Source organism: Eurosta solidaginis, chromosome 3, assembly GCF_040869045.1.
Source record: "Eurosta solidaginis isolate ZX-2024a chromosome 3, ASM4086904v1, whole genome shotgun sequence".
Lineage (NCBI taxonomy): Eukaryota > Metazoa > Arthropoda > Insecta > Diptera > Tephritidae > Eurosta > Eurosta solidaginis.
In genome coordinates this window covers 287,817,729-287,843,221 of record NC_090321.1, presented here as the reverse complement: position 1 = coordinate 287,843,221, position 25,493 = coordinate 287,817,729, and the positions used below count along the sequence as shown (strand labels likewise).

General features: G+C 37.8%; 1 protein-coding gene across 5 annotated transcripts in view; it reads right to left on the bottom strand.

The window, feature by feature from the left end:
* The window catches only part of sbb (scribbler), a 112,722-nt gene that overhangs the window by 26,741 nt on the left and 60,488 nt on the right, over nucleotides 1-25,493 (bottom strand). For all 5 annotated transcript variants that reach the window (XM_067777011.1, XM_067777013.1, XM_067777009.1 and 2 more), the window contains exon 2: nucleotides 24,093-24,326. In XM_067777011.1, coding sequence (XP_067633112.1) covers nucleotides 24,093-24,143 — 51 coding nt within the window. In that variant the 5' untranslated portion in view covers nucleotides 24,144-24,326. The remainder of the gene's footprint in view (nucleotides 1-24,092; nucleotides 24,327-25,493) is intronic.

Genomic DNA, 25,493 nt, shown 5'->3' with positions numbered 1-25,493 from the left:
TATTATAAAAGTTCAAATTTAAAGATAAAACAAGGTTTCAAATTTGTTTTATATATCGAACTTTTTAAATTTCCTAACCGAAAAAGCAGTAAATCAAATTTCCTCGACGGGAAAGCAGTATAATATAAATATTACTGCTTTTATTCACTAGGAATCGGTTATATATAGGAATGTTACAATTTAACATTAAAATAACAATAAAATTTTACTGTAAGGATGATTTCAAAGTATAAAAGCACTGTAAGACAAACTCTTCTATGAAAAAAAGAATAAAAAAGCAGTCAATTTCATTTTACTGCTGATAAATTTACACGAAATGAAATCAGTTACATTACCGGTAGTTGCTATCATTCGCCAGAGGGCAGCTGATTCCTGTTGATATTTGATATGAGACTTCTAAGATTCACAAAATAAGAATTAGTTATGGCGTTATAGCTTCTAAGTAAGCCGGGCCAAGGTAGTCTTTTATTCAAATAAATGAATGAAAGCAACTTGAAACTTCAAACAAACAAACAAAAAAACAAACAAACTGATATGAGACTTTTGTATTTTGTTGCGCAAGATGCGCACGGGTACGTCTAGTATTTATTAAATTAAAAAACATCAAACCAGGCATGCTTAACCAACGAAACGATATCATTTCGTTACGATAATCAACGTTAATAAACGAAACGAAGTCATTTCGTTTCGTTTATTAACGTTAAGATCGTCAAATTAACGAAATGATTTCGTTTCGTTTTCTGCCATATCAAAACGAAATCAAATCGTTTATGTTGATTATTAATTTCAAACTATGCTGGCAAAGCTGATTGATGGCGGAGTCATTAAAGGTGAAAGCATTAGCCAAGCTGATTGCAACTTTTCTCATGAATTTTGACAGTACAAACATTTCTCAGAGTATTTTTGACATTACCACCAACGAATTACACAAACAAATTACATAGAGTTTGTGTGTGTATGTGCGCTCGTTGTTGCCACCTTACGGCTTCACCATGGCTATAGCATTGCCAGCACAATTCAAACATAAAGTATCACGTTTTTGTTAACGTTTTTAACGTTAACGAAAGCTTTTCGTTTCGGTTAAAAACGAGATACAATTTATCTTGATAATTTCTTTATCGATATTTCGAAGTGTTTCAACGGAAACGGTGGAAATTTTTTGATAAACGATTAGCTTAACGTTAAGGTGCATCCCTGCATTAAACTAGCACTTCATATTTCTCTTATTTCATTTTTAACATTTTGCTTCCTTTTTGGTATGGACGGCAGCACAATATTTCTATCGCGCTTTAAAAACAAAAAAGCCTTAGCCGATCCACAACACCGCCTGCGCCAATCACATTATTTTTGAGTTACAACACATTTCTGCATAGGCGGCCTTGTTTGAGTTAACTTTACTTGTACTTTGTCAGACTAAAATAGGAAGAAGTATAAAACAGCGGTCGACTAATACGTATCCTAAAATATCGGGAGAAGTGTCAAACGGCGCGTCTTGACCTCAATATTATTCTCATTATCATATGTATTTAATTAGCGAGCTTTGCTCATATTGCTTTATACAATGGTTTTTGTAATTGATATTAGAAAAAAATTGTAAGTTTTACAAACGGCGATGGTTACTAGGACATGTTTCTGAATTTCACTTCTTCATCAGCTAGCTTTTCGGGAGCTGAGCGTTGAACTCGAATCTCCAACATTCATATCAGTGCAAGCCTTTAGCTGCTACGCCATATGAATGTTCCGTTGTTACAGGAATAAACTACATACAGAGTGTATCAAAAGGAATATAAACAAAAAAGGCAACTCTTGGAGACCAATTGTACAGCGAACAACGGAACATTCATATGGCGTAGCAGCTAAAGGCTTGCACTGATATGAATGTTGGAGATTCGAGTTCAACGCTCAGCTCCCGAAAAGCTAGATGATGAAGAAGTGAAATTCAGAAACATGTCCTAGTAACCATCGCCGTTTGTAAAACTTACAATTTTTTTCTAATATCAATTACAAAAACCATTGTATAAAGCAATATGAGCAAAGCTCGCTAATTAAATACATATGATCATGTTGATATAATAGTACCAGCGGAAGTATTAAAAACAAATACTGTAAAAATCCGAACAAATGTTACTAAGCTTTCAAAAGCGTGCCTAAAAATCATATCCACACCTTAGGAATAAACTACATACAGAGTGTATGTGCCTACATGGTGATCAAAAAGAATATAAACAAAAAAGGCAACTCTTGGAGACCAATTGTACAGCGAACAACGGAACATTCATATGGCGTAGCAGCTAAAGGCTTGCACTGATAGCACTGATTTGAATGTTGGAGATTCGAGTTCAACGCTCAGCTCCCGAAAAGCTAGCTGATGAAGAAGTGAAATTCAGAAACATGTCCTAGTAACCATCGCCGTTTGTAAAACTTACAATTTTTCTCTAATATCAATTACAAAAACCATTGTATAAAGCAATATGAGCAAAGCTCGCTAATTAAATACATATGATCATGTTGATATAATAGTAACAGCGGAAGTATTAAAAACAAATACTGTAAAAATCCGAACAAATGTTACTAAGCTTTCAAAAGCGTGCCTAAAAATCATATCCACACCTTGGGAATAAACTACATACAGAGTGTATGTGCCTACACGGTGATCAAAAGGAATATAAACAAAAAAGGCAACTCTTGGAGACCAATTGTACAGCGAACAACGGAACATTCATATGGCGTAGCAGCTAAAGGCTTGCACTGATATGAATGTTGGAGATTCGAGTTCAACGCTCAGCTCCCGAAAAGCTAGATGATGAAGAAGTGAAATTCAGAAACATGTCCTAGTAACCATCGCCGTTTGTAAAACTTACAATTTTTTTCTAATATCAATTACAAAAACCATTGTATAAAGCAATATGAGCAAAGCTCGCTAATTAAATACATATGATCATGTTGATATAATAGTACCAGCGGAAGTATTAAAAACAAATACTGTAAAAATCCGAACAAATGTTACTAAGCTTTCAAAAGCGTGCCTAAAAATCATATCCACACCTTAGGAATAAACTACATACAGAGTGTATGTGCCTACATGGTGATCAAAAGGAATATAAACAAAAAAGGCAACTCTTGGAGACCAATTGTACAGCGAACAACGGAACATTCATATGGCGTAGCAGCTAAAGGCTTGCACTGATATGAATGTTGGAGATTCGAGTTCAACGCTCAGCTCCCGAAAAGCTAGCTGATGAAGAAGTGAAATTCAGAAAATGTCCTAGTAACCATCGCCGTTTGTAAAACTTACAATTTTTCTCTAATATCAATTACAAAAACCATTGTATAAAGCAATATGAGCAAAGCTCGCTAATTAAATACATATGATCATGTTGATATAATAGTAACAGCGGAAGTATTAAAAACAAATACTGTAAAAATCCGAACAAAAGTTACTAAGCTTTCAAAAGCGTGCCTAAAAATCATATCCACACCTTAGGAATAAACTACATACAGAGTGTATGTGCCTACATGGTGATCAAAAGGAATATAAACAAAAAAGGCAACTCTTGGAGACCAATTGTACAGCGAACAACGGAACATTCATATGGCGTAGCAGCTAAAGGCTTGCACTGATATGAATGTTGGAGATTCGAGTTCAACGCTCAGCTCCCGAAAAGCTAAATGATGAAGAAGTGAAATTCAGAAACATGTCCTAGTAACCATCGCCGTTTGTAAAACTTACAATTTTTTTCTAATATCAATTACAAAAACCATTGTATAAAGCAATATGAGCAAAGCTCGCTAATTAAATACATATGATCTTGTTGATATAATAGTAACAGCGGAAGTATTAAAAACAAATACTGTAAAAATCCGAACAAATGTTACTAAGCTTTCAAAAGCGTGCCTAAAAATCATATCCACACCTTAGGAATAAACTACATACAGAGTGTATGTGCCTACATGGTTGTTGTTGTTGTTGTTGTAGCAATGCTCGCCCCACCTAATAGCCGCGACCGACCACAAATTGTCATCAATATCCTCTAACGGGAGTCCAAGGAAACTTGCCGTTTCAACAGGGGTGGACCATAAGGAAAGGGGTGTTAGAGGCGTTGGTTCCACATTACAATTAAAGAGATGGTTGGTGTTATGTGGGGACACATTGCAAGCGGGGTATACATTTTGTATGTCGGGGTTGATTCTGGATAGGTAAGAGTTTAACCTGTTACAGTATCCAGAACGAAGTTGAGCAAGAGTGACACGCGTTTCCCTGGGGAGTATGCGTTCCTCTTCCGCGAGTTCTGGATATTTTTCTTCAAGTACTGGATTCACCGGGCAATTCCCGACATAAAGGTCCGACGCCTGTCTATGGAGTTCACGAAGGACCTGCTTGTGTTTTTTCGCTTCATACGGCTGGGTTCTCAGGTGCCGTATTTCCTCAAAATGCTTACGGAGATGACTCCTTAGGCCCCTAGGCGGTGCTGGTTCGTCAATCAGATGTCTGTTGGGATGCCCAGGTTTCTCCTTCCGGTGGTGAAGGTAGCTTAGATATGTAGAAATTAAACAAAAGTGGGGATAGGACACCACCCTGTGGCACCCCTTGTTTAATTCTCCTTGGTTTTGATGTTTCGTTTCTGAATTGCACCGATGCCTGCCGACCACCCAGATAATTTGCGGTCCACCTTTTAAGACATGGGGGAAGGGTAGACCCTTCCAGGTCTTGCAGTAATGAGCCATGGTTGACCGTATCAAAGGCTTTTGATAGGTCTAGCGCTACGAGTACTGTTCTATGGTGGGGGTATTGATTCAAACCGCAATTTATCTGGGTGCTAATGACATTTAGCGTGGAGGTAGTGCTATGGAGTTTTCTGAAGCCATGCTGATGAGGGGCTAGCTGCAAATGTGCTTGGAAATAAGGGAGCAAAATGGCTTCAAGCGTCTTTGCCACTGGCGATAGGAGAGATATCGGACGATATGATTCAACTACGTTAGCTGGTTTCCCAGGCTTTAGTAGCGGGACCACCTTGGCCATTTTCCATTTCTCGGGTATGGCAAAGGTGGAGAGAGACAGGTTGAAGACATGCGCTAAATATTTGAAACCCTCTTTCCCTAGGTTTTTAAGCATCGGCATGGCTATGCCGTCTGGGCCCACTGCTTTGGATGGTTTAGCGCGACCAATGGTGTCCTCAACCTCTCTAGCGGTGATGGTGATTGGTGACGCGCTGAATTTGTGTATATGTGCGTGTCTATTGGCTCTCCGTCTATCTTTGTCGACCGTAGGATGCATTATATATTGTCGGCAGAAAGCGCTCGCGCATTTTTTCGCATCCGACAGCACCTTATCGCCATAGGCGATGGAAACTTTGTCTTTGTGCTTAGTCGGATTCGATAGGGACTTTCGGTGGACCAAAGTTTACCTACACTGGTAGAGAGGTTACAACCTCTTAGGTGCTCTTCCCATTTCGCCCGCTTGTGTTCGTCCACAAGCAATCTGATGCGTTGGTTTATATCCCTTATTTGGGGGTCGCCTGGATCAAGCTGTCTTATAAGGTCGCGTTCCCTCGCTAAGCTCGCGGCCTCCGCCGGGAAGTGGGGCCGGATTTCGGGAATTCTCCCAGCGGGAATGAAATGTGCCGAGGCGGATTCAATGACCTTACGGAAGGCACGCTCCCCTTGACGGGCATCAGTCGGGATAGGGAGGGCAGCAAAGCTGCTGTCTGTTGCAGATTTATATTCTTCCCACTTTCCTTTTTTGAAGTTTATGAAAGTGCGTTTTTCCGTGACGATGAAGTCGGCGGTACGCTCGAACGAAATAAGTATGGGCAGGTGGTCGGATGCCAATGTTACCATCGGCTGCCAGTTGACGCAGTTTACGAGTTCTGCGCTCACGATTGAGATATCTGGCGAGCTATGACAGCTTCCTACCATACGTGTGGGGCGTCTCCGTTTATTGTGCAGAACGTCGTTTCTTCTATTTGATCCGCCAACATCTCACCCCTACTGTCCGCCCGCAAGTTTGAATGCCATAGGTCGTGATGGGCATTGAAATCGCCTAAGATAATGCGATTGTTGCCAGTGAGTAAGGCCTCGATTTTAGGGCGGTATCCACTGGGGCAACAGGTGACAGGAGGGATGTAGATGTTGATGATTTCTAGATTTGCATCGCCTGACCGGACAGATAGGCCTTGACGTTCTAAGACATTGTCCCTGCGGTCAATGCCAGGATCAAATATATGATATTGCACAGAGTGGTGTATAATAAACGCGAGGCCGCCTCCATTTCCGCTCTCGCGGTCCTTCCTGTGGACATTATACCCAGAGCAAGTCTGCAATGCAGATCTTGATGTGAGTTTAGTCTCTTGAATCGCAGCAATGCGGATGTTGTGCCGCTTCATGAAATCGACTATCTCCGTAATCTTCCAAGTTAGTCCATTACAGTTTAACTGCAGAATTCTGAAGTGCATGAGGGGTGACGCCGCCACTCTAGGGGTAAGTGACGGGTGACTACGCCTAGGTTGTGGAAGGCCAGGACGGAATTGCTGTTGTGGCCTTGGGACTGGGCGCCCTTGGGCAAACATTGGGGTACCCGGATGATTTGGGTTTGCGACCTGGCAACATGGCGCGATGAAACCCGTCGAGGGGTTGCCGTCGCGGATACCAGAACATCTAGTAAAGTGGCACCACCCAAGGCAGGAGCTGCATTGAGAGGATGTCGCAAACCTATATATTCTGTGCTGGCAGACGGTGCAAACGGAGGTAGGGACTAAGAGTCTGTTTCCCTGACCTGCACGATTGCTGCCAGAAAAGGGGGGGGGGGGGGGGGGGGGAGAAGAAGACGGGGGCAGGGGCTGATGCTCAGCATTGCTACCAGCTCTACTACGAAGGTAGTAGTTATGAGTGGTATCAGCTGTTTGAGTTGTTGGCGCCGTGGGGCGCGAGCAGCAGCGGTACTTGTTGTGGCTTGCTGAGCAGCGAGGCTGCTGGAAGGTAGTGGGGGCGCTTAGGCGTAGACTACGGGACGCCCTTGGGCGTGAGCAGCAAGGAGCCACAAAAGATTTATAAAAGTTACGTGGACGCCGGGTTTTGGGATTAAGCCCAGAACAACCTGTCCGATGCAACCATCCCTTGCACGAGACACACTGAACAGAGTATGACCGTCCTAAAAAGATTCTTTTCTGGCAAATGCATCAAAACCATTTCTCAGGACCGGGGTCAGGAGACGGACCCGGATTGGGTTCGATACCTTCCCGGAGTAAGAGAATATGTAGCAGTCCTGCTGCAAGGAGCTGATGGGAGGATGACAATTTGTGGGAGGGACGAAACAAATTAAATGGGGTCACACTGAAATGACAGTCCTTGGTCGGGAAAAATCCCGAGTCGCTCCGGTACATAGAACCGACTGCCTTGGGAAGCGGTGCCTACATGGTGATCAAAAGGAATATATACAAAAAAGGCAACTCTTGGAGACCAATTGTACAGCGAACAACGGAACATTCATATGGCGTAGCAGCTAAAGACTTGCACTGATATGAATGTTGGAGATTCGAGTTCAACGCTCAGCTCCCGAAAAGCTAGCTGATGAAGAAGTGAAATTCAGAAACATGTCCTAGTAACCATCGCCGTTTGTAAAACTTACAATTTTTCTCTAATATCAATTATTATTCTCATTGTTAACACACCAACAGCCATCATCCATTGAGTTTTCTAGCTCCGTATCACGCTCAGTTCCTTCGGAAGTGCTCTGGATCATTGGGAGACCTGAGAAGCAGAGGACATGATATTTTTGTACCCATGAGTTGTGATAGGCAGACGTCGCCGTTGTGTTTAATTTAACACATACCGATAAAGACAGCGACATCTATTTTTGAAAAATTTGGTTTATTAAAGGCAGCGTTGCTATAAAAACAAGAAGTTAACAAACTATCTGGATCACAAACTTAACCCGACTTCTATCTGGATTTATCTGGCTCAGTATCTTTGCGACCGTATGATGCCTAACAAGAATATTAACAATCTGAAGGCAGACAAAAAATTTAAGTAGGTCAAAAGATTTTCAAGAAAACCCGAAGAAAGGTCTATACGACAGCAGACACTCTTAATACACGTCCAAAAAATCGGTAGGGGTGTCAAAATCTTGTTAATTTGAAAATCGAAAAATCACCCCGGAGCCTCCGAAACCGTGGGTGGGATCCATAGTATTTGTGCGCAGAACACCTTTCTGCAGTTTTTCCTGTGTACAACAAAATCGCCAACTTTAACTGCTATTGTGTCCGGACAAAGATACAATTGTTCTTTTCCGTCTTACCAAAATGTGGATCGCGGAATAGTACTCGATTATTACTCGTGTCGTACACATTCCGTTAAAATTAATGCAACTCGCTCAAACTTGTAATTGCCTACTAAATATGAACACCTCGCAAATAAAGCGATTTTCCACCAGTTTGCGAGGTTTACACGGCTTTCGAGCTTTTTGAGGGATACCATTTATGGGTTGCCCTTTTATAAAAATTCCAGTGAAGCGTCTATGAATCAACTCCTATGCAAAATATGATCAAATGAACGCATGCCTCGAGATCCAAAAGAAAGGCGATCCCGAAAACCGCGTAAATTTCCACGGAATAAGTCTGCTTAATATCGCGTATAAGGTTCTATCTAGCGTATAGTCAATGAACTGATTGGACCTTATTAGAAGAGTTGGGCCTGCAAACTGTTTACAGCAATTGTTTATATGTAAACAATGTAATTGTTTACAAGCTAATTGTTTACGTAAACAATTCATTTTTGTAAACAATTGCAAACAATTCATTTTTTTGCTTTTTTTATGAGTCAGAAAGAATCAACTACTAATTAAGCATTTTCCAGTTTTCCAAGCATAGTTCTAGAAGTATCTGCTGTGTTCAACAATCTATCTGTTTGACTAGACAGTTTACAATATAAGTTGAAATGACATATGCTGGCAAATGTTTACAATTGTATACATTATTTACAATTGTTTACAATGAAAGTGTAAACAACCCAAAATATGTTGTAAACGCACAACCCTGTTTATTAGTGCGGCTTTAGACCTGATAAATCTACTATCGACCAGATCTTCACGATACCCCAGATTCTGGAGAAATTGGTAGGAGAATTCACACTCATCATCAATTTGTCGACTTCAAGCGAAAAGTTGCTTGTATGCTTCCTTGTCTGAATTTAAGGTCCCTGTAAAGTTAACAACGCGCTGCCTAATAGCGCTGAGCAACCCCACCACGCTCTACAAGTCGTTCAGTGTAATTTCACTGCTACAACAACAACAGTCGCTCATCATATCCGTCTCTATGGCTTCGAATCATGTACGGTGTCGAGAGATATGATTTTTGGAGTGCTCGCGAGGCGGCCGGTATAATGAGCGGCACCGCTTTGTTAGAAACTAGGAACACTTACTTCGCCGACTTCTTAGTTTCCACATACATAATTAATTTACATTGCAATATTTTTTACAACGTACTCTACGGCTATGTAGCGGAACCAATTTCGTAGAAACCAAGCCTTAATCAATTACGTCAGTGTATGTTCTTGCTAAGGATTAGAGTGCTCGCAGACGAATCTTGCAGGGAAGGTTGCGCGAGATTCGAATGATACCAATGGAACCGCTTTCGGCAATTCTATATGACAGCATGAAACTCTTAACTCACGTCCAAAAATACCGCGGGTTGGGAAACGCAAAACTAAATTTTCAGTCGTTCTTTGGACGTCAATTAATAGTGTCATGATGTCGTATAGAATTACCACGCCTTCAACTGACTCATTTGAAGCCTGTGTAAATGTAATATTACGGAGATGTGCAGAACGTATTGTAGAACCCTTTTAAAAAATTTGGCAGGGAATTTGTTTATTATTCGTAGAGTTTTTAGACAAATGTAGGAATGTCAAATAACAGAGATGTGGCATCACTGTTACAAACACTCATCTCTATGAACAGCAACATAGGATGCGAATTTTTAGGTATATGGACATTTGTTCATAACCGAGTACTGATAAATTCTATACATCCAAGGCTCATATCAGCATCAATATAACGCGTACGCAATGAGCGGCCGATAAATGTAAAAACAGCCCAAACTCCAAGGAACGATCACACAACCGGCCCAACTTTGCAGGGGGATGTCGATAACACTATTCACATACATAAATACGCATACAGAAGATTTAACAACAAAAACTAGCATTTACAAATGAGCCGAACGTTAATGGCCCAAAATGAACGCACGAAACCGAATGAATGCCAATGTTACGCCGACTGAGGCAGCGAAGTAGCAAATATACTTGTTCTCTCGAAGCCATTGTTAGTTTTTTTCTTTCAATTAAATATACATCTTTACCTAAATATACTGCCTTTACTTTTAGCTAGCAAAGAAAAATTTAAGCTATGATATATTTAGAATATTTTATAGGAATATAGCACTTGATATTTATGAAACTTGCTATTGGCTTAAATTTTCAATGTATCAATACCTGAATAGTATATAGTCATCAAAGTTTCTGCTGCGCAAACACACGCTTCTCTGCTTTCGCTTCTTTCGGGGTTTGCTACTGCGACGCTTTTTCTATTCACAAAATCGTATTTAAGTTTTTCCATATTTTTTGTATATTTCAATCAAGCTCGTAGCAATTCTTTTGCCGCTTTTAACACAAATTGTCTTTTTAAGCAATTTTGGATGGTTTTAGTGTTCAAATTTGCTTATAATTTTAACAAATTAATTAAAACTCTACTCTATATTTTTACGACAAAATCCGTGGCCTATGCCCTTAAATCAGAGATGTTCTTCAATGCAGTAGTAGTCGCTGTTCATTATTTCCTACCTTCTTTAGTTGTCAGAATGACATTACAAAGGTAGAAGTGAAAATAGTGCACAGTGTCGCATTAAAAGTACTCTTAGCCCGACGACAGTTTAACGGCTGGTAGGTAAAAATGCTCTTGAAATATTTTGTATTTTTTTGCAGGAAAATAAGAATAGCCTTGATTTCTTGACGTCTGACGATGCCCAAAGTGGTAGGATTAAAACTCTAGTCAACTTTATATGTAGTTCAAACTTGCACTGAAAACCGGGCATTAGTTTATTTTGTTTTTCGGTGTGAGTTTAAACTCCAGTTAAAGTTGACTAGAGTTTAACCTTGCCACTTTGTTCGATTAAATTAAATTTTGCTGCACATCTTAGCTTAAGCGGCCGAAGTGGCAGGGTTAAACTCTAGTCAACTTTAACTGGAGTTTAAATTTTCACTGAAAATACGGACATAAGAAACAACTAGTTTAGGGCAGCGTTGACAGATTGACGACGCCGTCATTTTCACGATTTTCAACTAGATTGACGCTTGAACGATTTTTTAATGAAAAATGACTATTTAAGCCTGCTTACTATGTAAGATTTATTTTAAATATTCAAACACCAAGAAATAGATGCAATAACGTTGATTTTAGATGGACACTACAGTAATAAATATTGAAGTGATCAACTTAGCTCGTGAAAAAGTGAAGCCAAAAAATAAAAAAGAAAAGGAACCTTCCAAAAACTAGCAACGAAAGCTAGAAAAGAATGTGAAGAATTAACTAGTGACTCCGAAGTAAGCGTCGTCTACGCAGAATTGAACCAAGGGGTTTTGGTTGAAATGCCTCCAGACGGAGCAATTTGCTCCTTTTGCGAAAAGTGAAGGAAGGACGAAAGAAATGTATCAGAATGGAGTGCTTGTTTACAATGCGATACGGTTTGGGCTCATAACGTCTGAATTCCCAAAAAAATCCTATTTTTATTTGCGAGTCTTGTACAAATTGAAGTTTTTAAGAATTTTGATATTTCCAATAACTGATTTATTTTTAATATCAACGAGCCAAGGAGGCATTTTATTTTATCTTTTGAGAAGCTATTTATCTTTTATTAATAAAATTGGTAAATTTTAAAAGAATAACTTTTTAGTAAAACTGTTCTGGTTATTATTCGGGTTAAATGGTATATTATACTAAACTAGCCTACGTTTGCCTACCACATTACCCGCCAATTTTTGTGGAAACGGCATTTCGGGCTCGTCGTTCGTGATTTTTTTTTTTTACTTTTTTTACTTTTGGTAAAGTATAATATAGATGATATTTCACCAAACAAAATGTGATGAAAACGATGTGAATTGGACTTTGGTTAGACCAAAAAAAACTAAACGCTATACCACAAATTCCGCAGTTCCTCTATTTTGAAGAGATTTCTAAGGTTCCTCAAGAAGTTTTTTGGAAAACTACTTCTACTATCAAAAGAGCTGACTCTACCTACGCCTTTTCTAATTTATGTGCATTCGCTGCATATCTAATGTGCTTGCCACACTCTTCAGCGAATGTAGAACGATTTTTTTCTAAAATAAATTTAAACAAAACAAATATCCGAAACCGTCTGGAAACTGATACATTAAAAGGAATATTGCTAGCCCAAGATTATTTAATAACTTTTCCTGTCATAATATTGAACCGCAAATAAATATGCTAAAAAAAAAAAGAAATGCGAAAATGTAGAACTAAGAAAATAATATGATATAGGAGGTTCGATTCGAGCTCAAAGAAAAAAAAATAATAATAATTGTTAAAATTACTGAAAACAAGTACCCTATTGTATGTAATACAAAATTTATCTTTTAAGACGTTTTTGTTATTTATAAAATAAAACGAAATGAAGTGAAAACGATTTTATATAATGTATATGGCAACAAAAAATAACAATCAAATACAATTTTCAGAAAAGCGCCTTTAACCCTAAAAAGATAACGTTATTTTTTTACCCTAGAAAGATAACGTTCGTCTGAGAGACGTGTTCACGTTTAAGGACCCTGAAGATATAAAAAAAACTTACATTTTTGTTTTTTTTTATATATTCACTTGTTTTAAATATTTTTTTAAAGAAAAATGTTGTTTTTTTAATATATTAAAAATTAAGTTTGACTTGTCTTGGACTTGTCCTTACAAAAATCAGTCTTTTTCGAATGACCTCAGTTTATAGCAAAAAAATTTAAATAAAATAATTTGTTTGTACTTCAATTGAATGAATTAACTGTTTTAAACAATAATGAAAAAATATTGGCTAAAATTTCCATTTTAGGCAAAAATCTTTATATATAAAAATCACGTGTCACTATGTTTGGGGCCAATGGACTCCTAAACTATTGAACCGATTTTGAATTTGTTTTTCACCCCGTGTGTAGTTTGATTTAACTTGAAATATAGGATAGGTTATATCTCAGCTTATAGTCGAAATATTATTTTATTGTAAATTTTTTTTATTTGTTTATACGTAATAATAAAATGTTACGTATACGCACCGGCACTCACATTTTCAGGTGGTGCGGATATACTTCCATGTAATTGGTTGGTGTTTAATTAAACAACGTGCTTATCAATAAAAAATTTTATAACGAATGATATCAAGTATAGCACATCACCAGGCCCGCCGGGAGGGTGGGGGGGGGTTTCTGAGGGGGCCCGCGATTTAGGGGTACTATGATATTTTTTTTTAATTCAGGAGAGTCTTTAGTTGTTCCATGTGCAATTTTTAAGCCGAATTTCAAAAGCAACGAAAATATGCATTTCGTTTTAATATTATAGTGAAGTGTGAAAAATAAAAATCTATATATATATTGTAACGAATTTACTGTAACTCCGCTTATTTTCAACGTGCTCCTTACGTTCGTATCGCTAAATTGACGAATAAATAAATCAAATATTTAATAATGCAAAACGGTCTTTATTAGACTACTTTGAATAACACTTATACTTCACAACTGTTATCGTGTTTAAATCAAACTCAAGTCAGACTACTCCGCTTTTGCCGCTTTTATACTCTTTTCTGCATCGTTGGGATATTCCAGATGTTTCTCCTTGTAGAATGTTCTACTTGTTTACCCTAGTAATTGAGCTACATATATGTATACCTATTTGTAGTTTATAGACTCTCACATAGGCATATGCGTGTATATATGTGAGTAATACTCTGACTGTTGACTAAATATGTACATCTGTGTGTGAGTTATCTCTTCGCTGCCTTGTATGCATGTGGGTAAACGACGGCTAATGTGTTTATGTGAATTTCCCCGCTGCGTGTATGTAAATGTTGCTTGTCGTAATGTGTACATAATAATTTATTTATTTACGCACATACTGCTTAGAATCACCCTAGCGATGTGATGTGAGTATCACTTAGTGATTCTAATATTCGTGACAATATATAAAGAATGGCTAAAATGTGTGTTAGTTGGTCGCCGGTGTTTGAAGAGATGCGTCGGTCGATTTTGTTCAAACTTTCACACAAGCTGCGTAAACCGCACGCGGTGCTTACTACATAGGTTTGGTTGCGATCGACGTACAGGGTCTCGAGATATAGGCCGAAACGTGGACCCGAGTACGCCTTGAATGTGTTTATAGAATATGGATAACAAATGAAAGCTGTTGATGAGTGCTTTAGCAGAGAGTAATTTTCATACCCCTGGGTGACTAGGGATTCGAGATATAGGCCAAAACGTGGGCCAGTGAATGCCTAGACAGTGTTTATACAATATGGATATCAAATGAAAGCTGTTGATGAGTGCTTTAGTAATATATTATCCAGATATATAGCTAGATTTATATATATATATAAGATTATAGCTAGAGTAATATATTATCCAGAGACGGACTGGGACTAGGATTAGCCCTAGGACTGGGACTGGAATAAAATACATACCACCCTCTGGGACAGGCAATAAGGGATGCAGAAGAATGAGAAGAAATTGAGAGAAGAGAAAAGAGAAGGAGACTGAGACGAAGATGGAATAGATGAAGCGAAAAAGACGGAGGGAGGAGTGAATAAAAGGATTGGGAAAAAGTGAAGAGGGGGAAGGGCACAGTTAGACGGAAAAAGCTTATTAAAATGTATGCAGATAGGCCAAATTTAGGGCAGAACAACGTCTGCCGGGTCTTCTAGTTACATATAAAATTTGTAGTCACGTAAAAGATAACGACACGTCTCTTAGACGTATTTTTAAAAAACAATCGTATATATTTCAGCAAACAAAAAATTTACTATGAAAAACACCCCCCACTGACAAGCTGGTAATGGTAGATGAGAAAACTGAGAATGAGAATGTTCTCTCTTTATGATTGTGGGAGACTGAAAGCAAAATTAAAAGGACGTACGTCTCACAGACGTAAATTATCTCGCTAGGATTAAAGTTAATATTATTGAATGAAATCCGGCGATCTCATTTTGGTTTCCGGCGAATACAATCGTACGCCCCCTGGTAATAACCCAACTTCGTCCTAACTCAACTTTGGTTGTTATTGGCTGTTGCCATAGATATGACGATTTTTTGTGCGGCGTCTGACGACCTAGAAAAAATATATGGCAACGCTGGTTTAGGGATACTTGTAAATACATGTAGGTATCGATATTATAGTACTGGATAAGTATCAGTAAAAAGGTAGTTGAATCGAAACACGATTTATCGAAAAATTTATTGAATTTTTTTCTGCGCTCAATTTATTATTCAATAAAAGCAATAGATATAAATATGCAAGGTAAGATACACCTTCGAGAAGATTTAGGCCAAGCTTCTTCTCCAATAATTTGTTCTATCAATTGGCGGGAAGGTACCTACAAGCTGACTTTGAACGAAGCTATTTATGGCGGAAATAAAATCGGAGAGTTTGCCAAATCACGGCCAAAGGGCGAGCCTGCTTAGAGAAACTTTCTTCTAATTGAAAAAAACTGTTTCTAAAATGTTGATGTTGCTTTGCCCGGGGCGTGAACCCAGGATCTTCGGTGTGGTAGGCGGAGCACGCTACTACCACACCACGGAGGCCGTCGGTGTATAATATGCTTTTAACAGCTCCGACACATAAGCAGTTTTTCATATAGATGAGTTTAACACAAGCTTATGTATTATGAGTAGATTGCATGTATTTTTTGGAGAATGATAGAATGAGCGACACTAGCGCAATCTGATATTGAAAAGTGCCAACTCCCCAATTTTGTTCCAAGCAAATCATAAGAAGAAGAATTTGACATTTGATTTGGCTAAGGGTGTTGGCACACTTTGCAAGTGAAATTATTTTTCCCACTGGTTGGTAAATTTTCTAACATTTTTCACAATTAAAAACTGCAATATAACAATTGAATACGACACAAAATATGTTAGCAAGTATTTTTGTTGTATAGGGAGAATGTTTATAAGAGTGTTTCGCGCAATTTTTTATGTGAATGGGCAAGGCGTAATAAACTTCAATTGCTAAGTCTGAAGTTCCTTCATATTTACAAACGTAACATCTTGGTTGATTGTGGCGATGTTAATGGAGTGCATAAGCTTGTGTAACGCATCTATATGAAAAATTCCATTGTACCGCGGCCTTTAAGAATACGCTTCTAGCGGCAATTATTGGAGACTCGCTGCAAAGATGGTTGTACCGAATGGCGGAGGCACGCACCTCTGTTGGTAATAGTGTATAACTTATAGCTGAACCGGTTGCGATGAATTGTGAACACAGACACCCTTTTCGGTTATAAAAGTAGAGAGTAGTGTAGAGAATAAATGGAGAGATACATTATAGTTGCAACTGAGTATAATGTATACTGAAATTTAGCAGCACTAATTTTTTGCGCAACAATTTCATGAGTGTAGATAAAGTTGCATACTTAGTAGTCCATATGAAGCTTAAGTGCATATGTATATACATTTAAAAAAACACAGCTAGTGCTAGGTATTTATTTTTATTTCAAACAAAATTAATTTTTTATTTGTTTATAATATTTGTATTTAATTCTTTATAAAGTTAACGTTACATATTTATAAAACCCCAACCTATAGTCCCTGGGCAATGCCGAATAATCTCATAACACTGAGATTGTCATTTTGCAGTCCCAAAATCCCGGGAATGTAAAATATCTTCTGGATTCGATGCCTTACATTTGATGTACCCGAATAATACTGAATTCTTATTGATTTTAATTAACGTTCAACTTTTCTTGTCTTTTGACAAAAGACGACGCACTAGCAATTATTTCTTGGCAGAATCAAAGTTGCAGTGTGAAATTGATCCTGACAATATGTAGAAAATAGTACTAGAAATTCCTTAAGAACTGCATCTGGGCACAGAGAACGTATAACTATACATTCACGTCTCTGGTTGGGCAAACGAACATTTAGTTGAGCATTTATTAAAACGAGAAAAATTTCCATATTGGCTACAAAATTATTAAGAAAATTTTCTCGTCTGCACATCCTACCTGCATACATAATGTCTAAGAAAATAGGATTAACAACGGCAACAAGACTTAAGGCTTTGGGGCAGCTTGAGTGCAGGTCGCATGGTCATTGGAGTGAAGCGTTATTTAATATAAAGCGATCAGACTACATGATATCGTGCCTGAGCTTCGAAAGAGATTTGGAGCCACACTCGGGTTGGATGGTGCGGAAATGGCAAGGGTGCGGAAATGGCAGAAAATACGATATAATTGTATACTAATGTTTCCGAATGAACGGAAGGGGTCGGGTAGAAATTCTGCAAAAATCGTTCTTAAGCAGTGGTTGCGTAATTAAGCAGCGCCGAACTTCCTCAAGAAGAAATCACACAAGCTTTGGAGAGACTTCACTCAGGCTTGATCATAGATGATGGGTGTAATGAAAAGTAGTTCTCGTTGATAACGGCAGATGTAAAAAGTGTGGCTGCAAAAATAAACTGTTGAGCACGTTCCGTGTTCGTGTCCTGCGCTTGCGAGGTCAAGGCTACAGCTACTAGGGTCGCAGAGTCAGAAACTAAGGTACGCCCTAAGAGGATGGAGTTTTTTATAAGTCCTGGTACCTAATTGGGTTTAAATCGTATATTGCCGTTTTCACATGGTTCTGAACCTCATTATTAAGTTATTAAAAAATTGGTGGCAAGACTCCACACATTTCGTACAAATTTTCTTGATGACCCGCACCTATGAACCATCGGGAACCTTCTTAAAAATCGATCGCCTTGGACGATTTAAATTATCTCCATGTGAGTCCTCATTGCGCATATATTAAATTTAAAGTCTGTAACCCTTCGAGAAGTTATCTAAACTATATCTCAAGTATATATGTATATCTCGGAAAAATTTTCTAATTACCTCGATCCATGCGCTATCTAACGGAAAATTTTCTCCTTTTTGCATTGTCCCGGTGCTCAGAACTGAGCTTTCCAGTTTGAAGCTGAATGAGAAATCACTTAAAAATCGATGGTAAGGTTCCCCCTGCTATAGGTGGCTATGTTTTTTCCAAATTTCTTATCTCGGTCCCAGTCCAAGTTCAAAGATTGTAGCCCCACGAAAAGTGGAGATTTACTACATTTGTAATGAGATTTGCGGCCTTCGTCATTTAAAATTATGCTACGCCCACAAAATTATTGAAATCTTCTTAATTAAAATCTTATTACTTATTATAATGTATCAGCGTTATTATAGTACTGAATAATTTTTAATCAACGCTTCAAGGTTTCAAATAAATACGGGTTAAATATGATTAAAATAAAATAGGTACTAATTTATGTGTTCGTCTCCTTGAATTAATTATTAATGAAATATATTAGATTCTAATATTTGGGTTGTCTTCGAATTCTTGTAGCCGATTGTATGTACCATTTTTTTTTGTTGTTTTTCCCAAAACATACTTCACTATTTTTAACACGCTTATATTAGCTTCACTTGTTTACATATATGCTTGTTTGTAACTGGCGGCAGTGGTTAAATAACTCGGTACAAAACGAGTTGTGGTTAATAGTGGAGACACGAACCTCTGTGCTAAGGCGTGTTTTTTTAGTTTTTTTAAACTACATGGCGCACAGTCATAGTCAAAATAAAATAGGTTTTAAATTTAGTTTCAGCTTTTTTGAAAGATAGCTCATAGAAAATTCTGTCAAAAAGCTGCAACAAACTATTTAAAATCTATTTTATTTTGACTATGCGCCTACACTGAACTCGTAATTGAGGACACTACCTATCCAGGTAGACGCGCGTCACTCTAGCTCTACTGCGATCTTTAACAGGGTAAAGCTGGAGACATTGGTGCTTTATCGGTAACCGTATCGGTAACCTTATAACAGCTGATTCGACCAATCTTATGAGAATCAATGCAATCGATTATTGGTGCCGCTAAGGTCGTAACCGTATCGTAGCCAACCAATTGGGTTTTGGTTTACCATCGTAACGATAAACAGCTTATTACGTTAGGGATACGACTACAGCGATACGACATACGGCACCAATGACTCCCGCTTAAATTCATACATATTCAGAAGCAATCCCGATATACCCAATGTATGTCCTACTTAGTTCATGATCATTGTCATAAATCCTGTTGAACCTAGGGATGACGACCCCGGAAATACCTGTCTTTTTTCATTCCCAAAAATCTCGGGATTATTGGACTTTAATCGTTTTTTTTAACCTGGCCATTTAATATTCATTTAAATAATTTATAATTCGTTTCACAAATATCCACCTTTTAAGAGCAAAACAAATAAAAACAGTGTGGAACAAACCAAGTAAAAAAATCTCTGTAAAGGTTTTTGCTAAAAGTCAGACTATCCAAAATAGTTTAAGTTTTCGAGAGATTCCTATCTCAAATTGCGGAAAACGCCTTTTCCGCTATATCACAAATCGAAAAAATTCAAATAAATTTTGTAAACAAAACTCAAATTTTTCGAAAGTTTCGGTGTTGTTAGCACGAATTGATCCCAGAAAATTCAAGGTTTTCAGTTATTGAAACGTAAAAATGCAAAAAAAACACGTTTTAAGGTAGCATTGTGGACATTTCACTACTATAATTCTTTTTAATTGACCGTTATCTAACTAGATGAAACGATCACTGCTACTTTTCGAAATCCAGTTCAAGTTTTTAGAAGGATTTTATTGCTTCTGGAAAATCGTCTAGGCGTTGTACCTATGGTAAGAACAAAAATGTGTTTCGTTCTGAAGATATACATATTTTTTCCAAACTTTTGTAATTGTGTATTATTTATTAATTTGTTATTATTATTATACTCAGTTGAGCAGAGCTCACAGAGTATATTAACTTTGATTGGATAACGGTTGGTTGTACAGGTATAAAGGAATCGAGATAGATATAGACTTCCATATATCAAAATCATCAGGATCGAAAAAAAATTTTATTGAGCCATGTCCGTCCGTCCGTCCGTCTGTACGTTAACACGATAACTTGAGTAAATTTTGAGGTATCTTGATGAAATTTGGCATGTAGGTTCCTGAACACTCATCTCAGATCGCTATTTAAAATGAATGATATCGGACTATAACCACGCCCACTTTTTCGATATCGAAAATTTCGAAAAACCGAAAAATTGCGATAATTCATTACCAAAGACGGATAAAGCGATGAAACTTGGTAGGTGAGTTGAACTTATGACGCAAAATAGAAAATTAGTAAAATTTTGGACAATGGGCGTGTCAGCGCCCACTTTTAAAAGAACGTAATTTAAAAGTTTTGCAAGCTGTAATTTCGCAGCCGTTGGAGATATCATGATGAAATTTGGCAGGAGCGTTACTCCTCTTACTATATGTATGCCTAATAAAAATTAGCAAAATAAGAGAACGACCACGCCCACTTCTAAAATTTTTTTTTTTTAAATTCAAATTTTAACAAAAAATTTTATATCTTTACAGTATATAAGTAAATTATGTCAAGACTCCAGTAATGATATGGTGCAAAAAAATACAAAAATAAAAGAAAATTTCAAAATGGGCGTGGCTCGGCCCTTTTTCATTTAATTTGTCTAGGATAATTTTAATGCCATAAGTCGAACAAAAATTTACCAATCCTTGTGAAATTTGGTAAGGGCTTAGATTCTAGGACGATAACTTATTTCTGTGAAAAAGAGCGAACTATGTAGGTTGAAGCCACGCCCAGTTTTTATACACAGTCGACCGTCTGTCCTTCCGCTCGGCCGTTAACACGATAACTTGAGCAAAAATCGATATATCTTTACTAAACTCAGTTCACGTACTTATCTGAACTCACTTTGTATTGGTATACAAAATGGCCGAAATCCGACTATGACCACGCCCACTTTTTCGATATCGAAAATTACGAAAAATGAAAGAAATGCCATAATTCGATACCAAATACGAAAAAAGGGATGAAACATGGTAATTGGATTGGTTTATTGACGCAAAATATAACTTTAGAAAAAAACTTTGTAAAATGGGTGTGACACCTACCATATTAAGTAGAATAAAATGAAAAAGTTCTGGAGGCTGAAATAAAAAACCCTTGAAATCTTGGCAGGAATACTGTTCGTGGTATTATATATATATGTAAATAAATTAGCGGTATCCAACAGATGATGTTCTGGGTCACCCCGGCCCACATTTTGGTCGATATCTGGAAAACGCCTTCACATATACAACTACTACCACTCCCTTTTAAAAGCCTCATTAATACCTTTAATTTGATACCCATATCGTACAAACACATTCTAGAGTCACCCCTGGTCCACCTTTATGGCGATATCTCGAAAAGGCGTCCACCTATAGGACTAAGCCCCACGCCCTTTTAAAATACTCATTAACACCGTTCGCTTGATACCCATATTGTACAAACACATTCTAGATTGACCCCTGGTACACCTTTATGGCGATATCTCGAAAAGGCGTCCACCTATAGAACTAAGGCCCACGTCCTTTTAAAATACTCATTAACACCTTTCGTTTGATACCCATATTGTACAAACACATTCTAGAGTCACCCCTGGTCCACCTATATGGCGATATCTCGAAAAGGCATCCACCTATAGAACTAGGGCCCACTCCCTTTTAAAATGCGCATTGGCCCCTTTCATTTGATACCCATATCGTACAAACAAATTCTAGGGTCACCACTGGTCCACCTTTATGGCGATGTCTCGAAACGGCGTCCACCTATGGGACTAAGGATCACTCCCATTTAAAATAGGCATTAACACCTTCCAATTGATACCCATATCGTACAAACAAATTCTAGAGTCACCCCTGGTCCACCTTTATGCCGATATCTCGAAAAGGCGGCCACCTATACAACTACCCCCACTCCCTTTTAAAACCCTCATTAATACCTTTAATTTGATACCCATATCGTACAAATACATTCTAGAGTCAAACCTGGTCCACCTTTATGGCGATATCTCGAAAAGGCGTCCACCTATAGAACTAAGGTTCACTCTCTTTTAAAATACTCATTAACACCTTTCGTTTGATACCCATATTGTACAAACGCATTCTAGAGTCACCCCTGGTCCACCTTTATGCCGATATCTCGAAGAGGCGACCACCTATACAACTACCACCACTCCATTTTTAAATGCCCATTAATACCTTTAATGTGATACCCATATCGTAGAAACACATTCTAGAGTCACCCCTGGTCCACCTTTATAGCGATATCTCGAAAAGGCGTCCACCTATAGAACTAAGGCCCACTCCCTTTTAAAATGCTCATTAACCCCTTTCAGTTGATACCCATATCGTACAAACAAATTCTAGGGTCACCCCTGGTCCACCTTTATGGCGATATCTCGAAACGACGTCCACCTATGGGACTAAGGATCACTCCCTTTTAAAATACGCATTAACACCTTCCATTTGATACCCATATCGTACAAACAAATTCTAGAGTCACCCCTGGTCCACCTTTATGCCGATATCTCGAAAAGGCGGTCACCTATACAACTACCCCCACTCCCTTTTAAAACCCTCATTAATACCTTTAATTTGATACACATGTCATACAAACGCATTCCAGGGTTACCCTCGGTTCATTTTCCTACATGGTTATTTTCACTTATGTTGTTACCATAGCTCGCAACTGAGTATGTAATGTTCGGTTACACCCGAACTTAACCTTCCTTACTTGTTTTATGATAAATTAAATTTGTTTCTAAAGGTCTCACCGTATGTGCAAGCAAGGCTACGAAAAAATCTTGAGTATACATTGCCAATACATTTATCATCCCACCCTCACACCCCCCAGATTCATGAGGAAATTTGGGTTGCCAGAGCCTCGGCTGCTAAAGAAACAGGACAGGTAAGGTAAACAATTGGGTTGGAGAAGCTTTAATTGCGCTGGCAACCCCTTGAATCAATTTGGTACTTTAGTTGCTTCTTACGACAGGCATCTGCAGCGGGTATATTCGGTGCCACCTAACCCGTTGGGGGTATTTGGTGCTATTGATATGTTATGTTGATGAGTTAGCTCCTGTCTAACCAAACAGCATTAAAATTCATTTTTGGAAAAAATGGTACTTAGCACGTTTGTACCATAAACCGACTTATTATCTTTTGCTACAAATGCTGCAAAGATGAAATCAAGGCGAATTCAGTACCAGGTGTTGTTATACCAACAGCCGATTGTTTCTTCTTGATTATTTTCCATACAGCGCATTGTACCTTAATATGTCAGTTAACCGAAATCAGTGAAAATTTTCTTTTGACTTGACATTCTTCAAGTAAGCGGTATTTCCCTAAATTCATTACAATATTGTCCATTTGACCGATCTTGACGACAGCCATATATGTAAGCTTCTGGTAAAATTTAAAACTATTAAAGAAAAAATTTACGAAAGCCCTCTTATCCGAAAAATCGGTTGTATCGGAGATACATATTTTCCAGAGTGATCCGGTCCGGTCGTTCCGACAAATGATTAATGGGACACCCAGATATTCCTCACCGAATTTCATCAGGATATCGTAAAAGTTGAGGGACTATTTTGCGCTCGAACTGACAGAAGGACGTGGCTAAATCAAGTCAGCACATCATCCTCGTCATTTCCGTATACTTAAGGACTTACAATTTTTGATTTTGGACCAAACTTAATATTTCATTTCGTTTTCATAAAAGGGCGCATACCTTATATGACGAACACGTTTGTCTATGTGTGTACATCAAAGTGACTCGAAATGATAAACAAGATTTCTATTTTATGCAAACCTGTATAAACCAAAAGCTGAAAAACTGCCGGATATACCGGATTCCGAATACATGGCACAACATATATATAATTTTGAAGGTAATTACCATTTCTATTTGATTTTTTAATATAATTTTACCTTATTTGGGTGGTGGCTAATGTTCACCTCACTACGTCTCATTGATTCCATACAGTTCAAGAAGTGAGGATGGTTGCTTGTTGCGGACTCGCACACTGCAACTCTCCCTCATCCATATACAAGTATTTACTATGCTCCGATGTTAAAGTTGGCTTGGCTGAAAAATCATCGTATATACGTTGAGTTTTAGCTGAGTTGGGCCTTGGCCCACTGGCCAATTTACACATCTTCAATCTAAAGTAGAAAAAGAGAATTTATTTAGTAAGGTATTAATTTTCTATAAGTCAAATAGCGCAGTCATTCATTAAAATAACTTGTGCCAATGTCCCTTAATTTACATCAAATCCCTACTTGACTACTTGACGGTACGGAATATACCTAAACACAGCCACTTAATGCGAGCATCTTCAATAAACTAGGTATTGGGAAAGATAAGAAAGGTGTAGCTGTCCATTGCTCGAAATGAAACGTGACGGATCATGAAAGGGCTGAATAAAAACAGTGAATTGTTACGTTAGTAATCATATTGTGGCGAATATTAGCAGTTGTATACATCACTATGCTGCTAGTAAACACATGCACGACAATAGCAAAGTAGAAACGTAAATATCAGATACATAAAGGAGAAATAAATAAGCAGCTGTTCGCGAAAAATCTAGACCTTAGGAGTAATGGGTGAACGAGGTATCCGAGAATATAAAAGCAGCACAATAATCAATCAGTTTGATTTTAACACGCTGTAATGAAGTACGTGATAATTGTAATTGTAAAGTACTACTTCCAAAGTAGTCTAAATAAAGAACGTTTTGTTACACTGAATATTTAGAGTTATTTATACGACAATTCAGATATTCGACCGTTAACAGAAGCTGCAAAATAATCAGAATTTCACAAAATTCGTTACAATATCTATGAGAATCCATTTCTTTTTAGTGTTTTAGGCTGTTTCATTCATTTTTGTGTCTCCTCTGACTTTTTATGCCTCTTTTATTTAAGAGTACTCATCAGACATGTCTCTTAGGTTACACGAATCCCATATGGCAGTATGTTAATCGACGAACAAAACAAGAAATGAGTCGAATTTTCAAGAGCAAATCTTAAAAGGTTCCAAGCAGAATAGAATATTTTTTTACACTTTAGGTGTATATTTCAAAGCCGCCTTCGACAACACGAAAGGGAGCTCGGTTATTCCCAAAGAGGATAAATATCTTTTATTAATAAATAATAAATATAATTTATTAATTTATCCTCTTTGGCTAAACCAACTAAGCTCGTCATGCTGGTCATATCGGTATACTTATTGGTGGGTTCATCTCGTTTAAGGACTTACATTTCGAAAATCGAACCAAATTTAATACAAATATTCATTTTTATGAAAGGTATAAATATCGGAACGTGCGA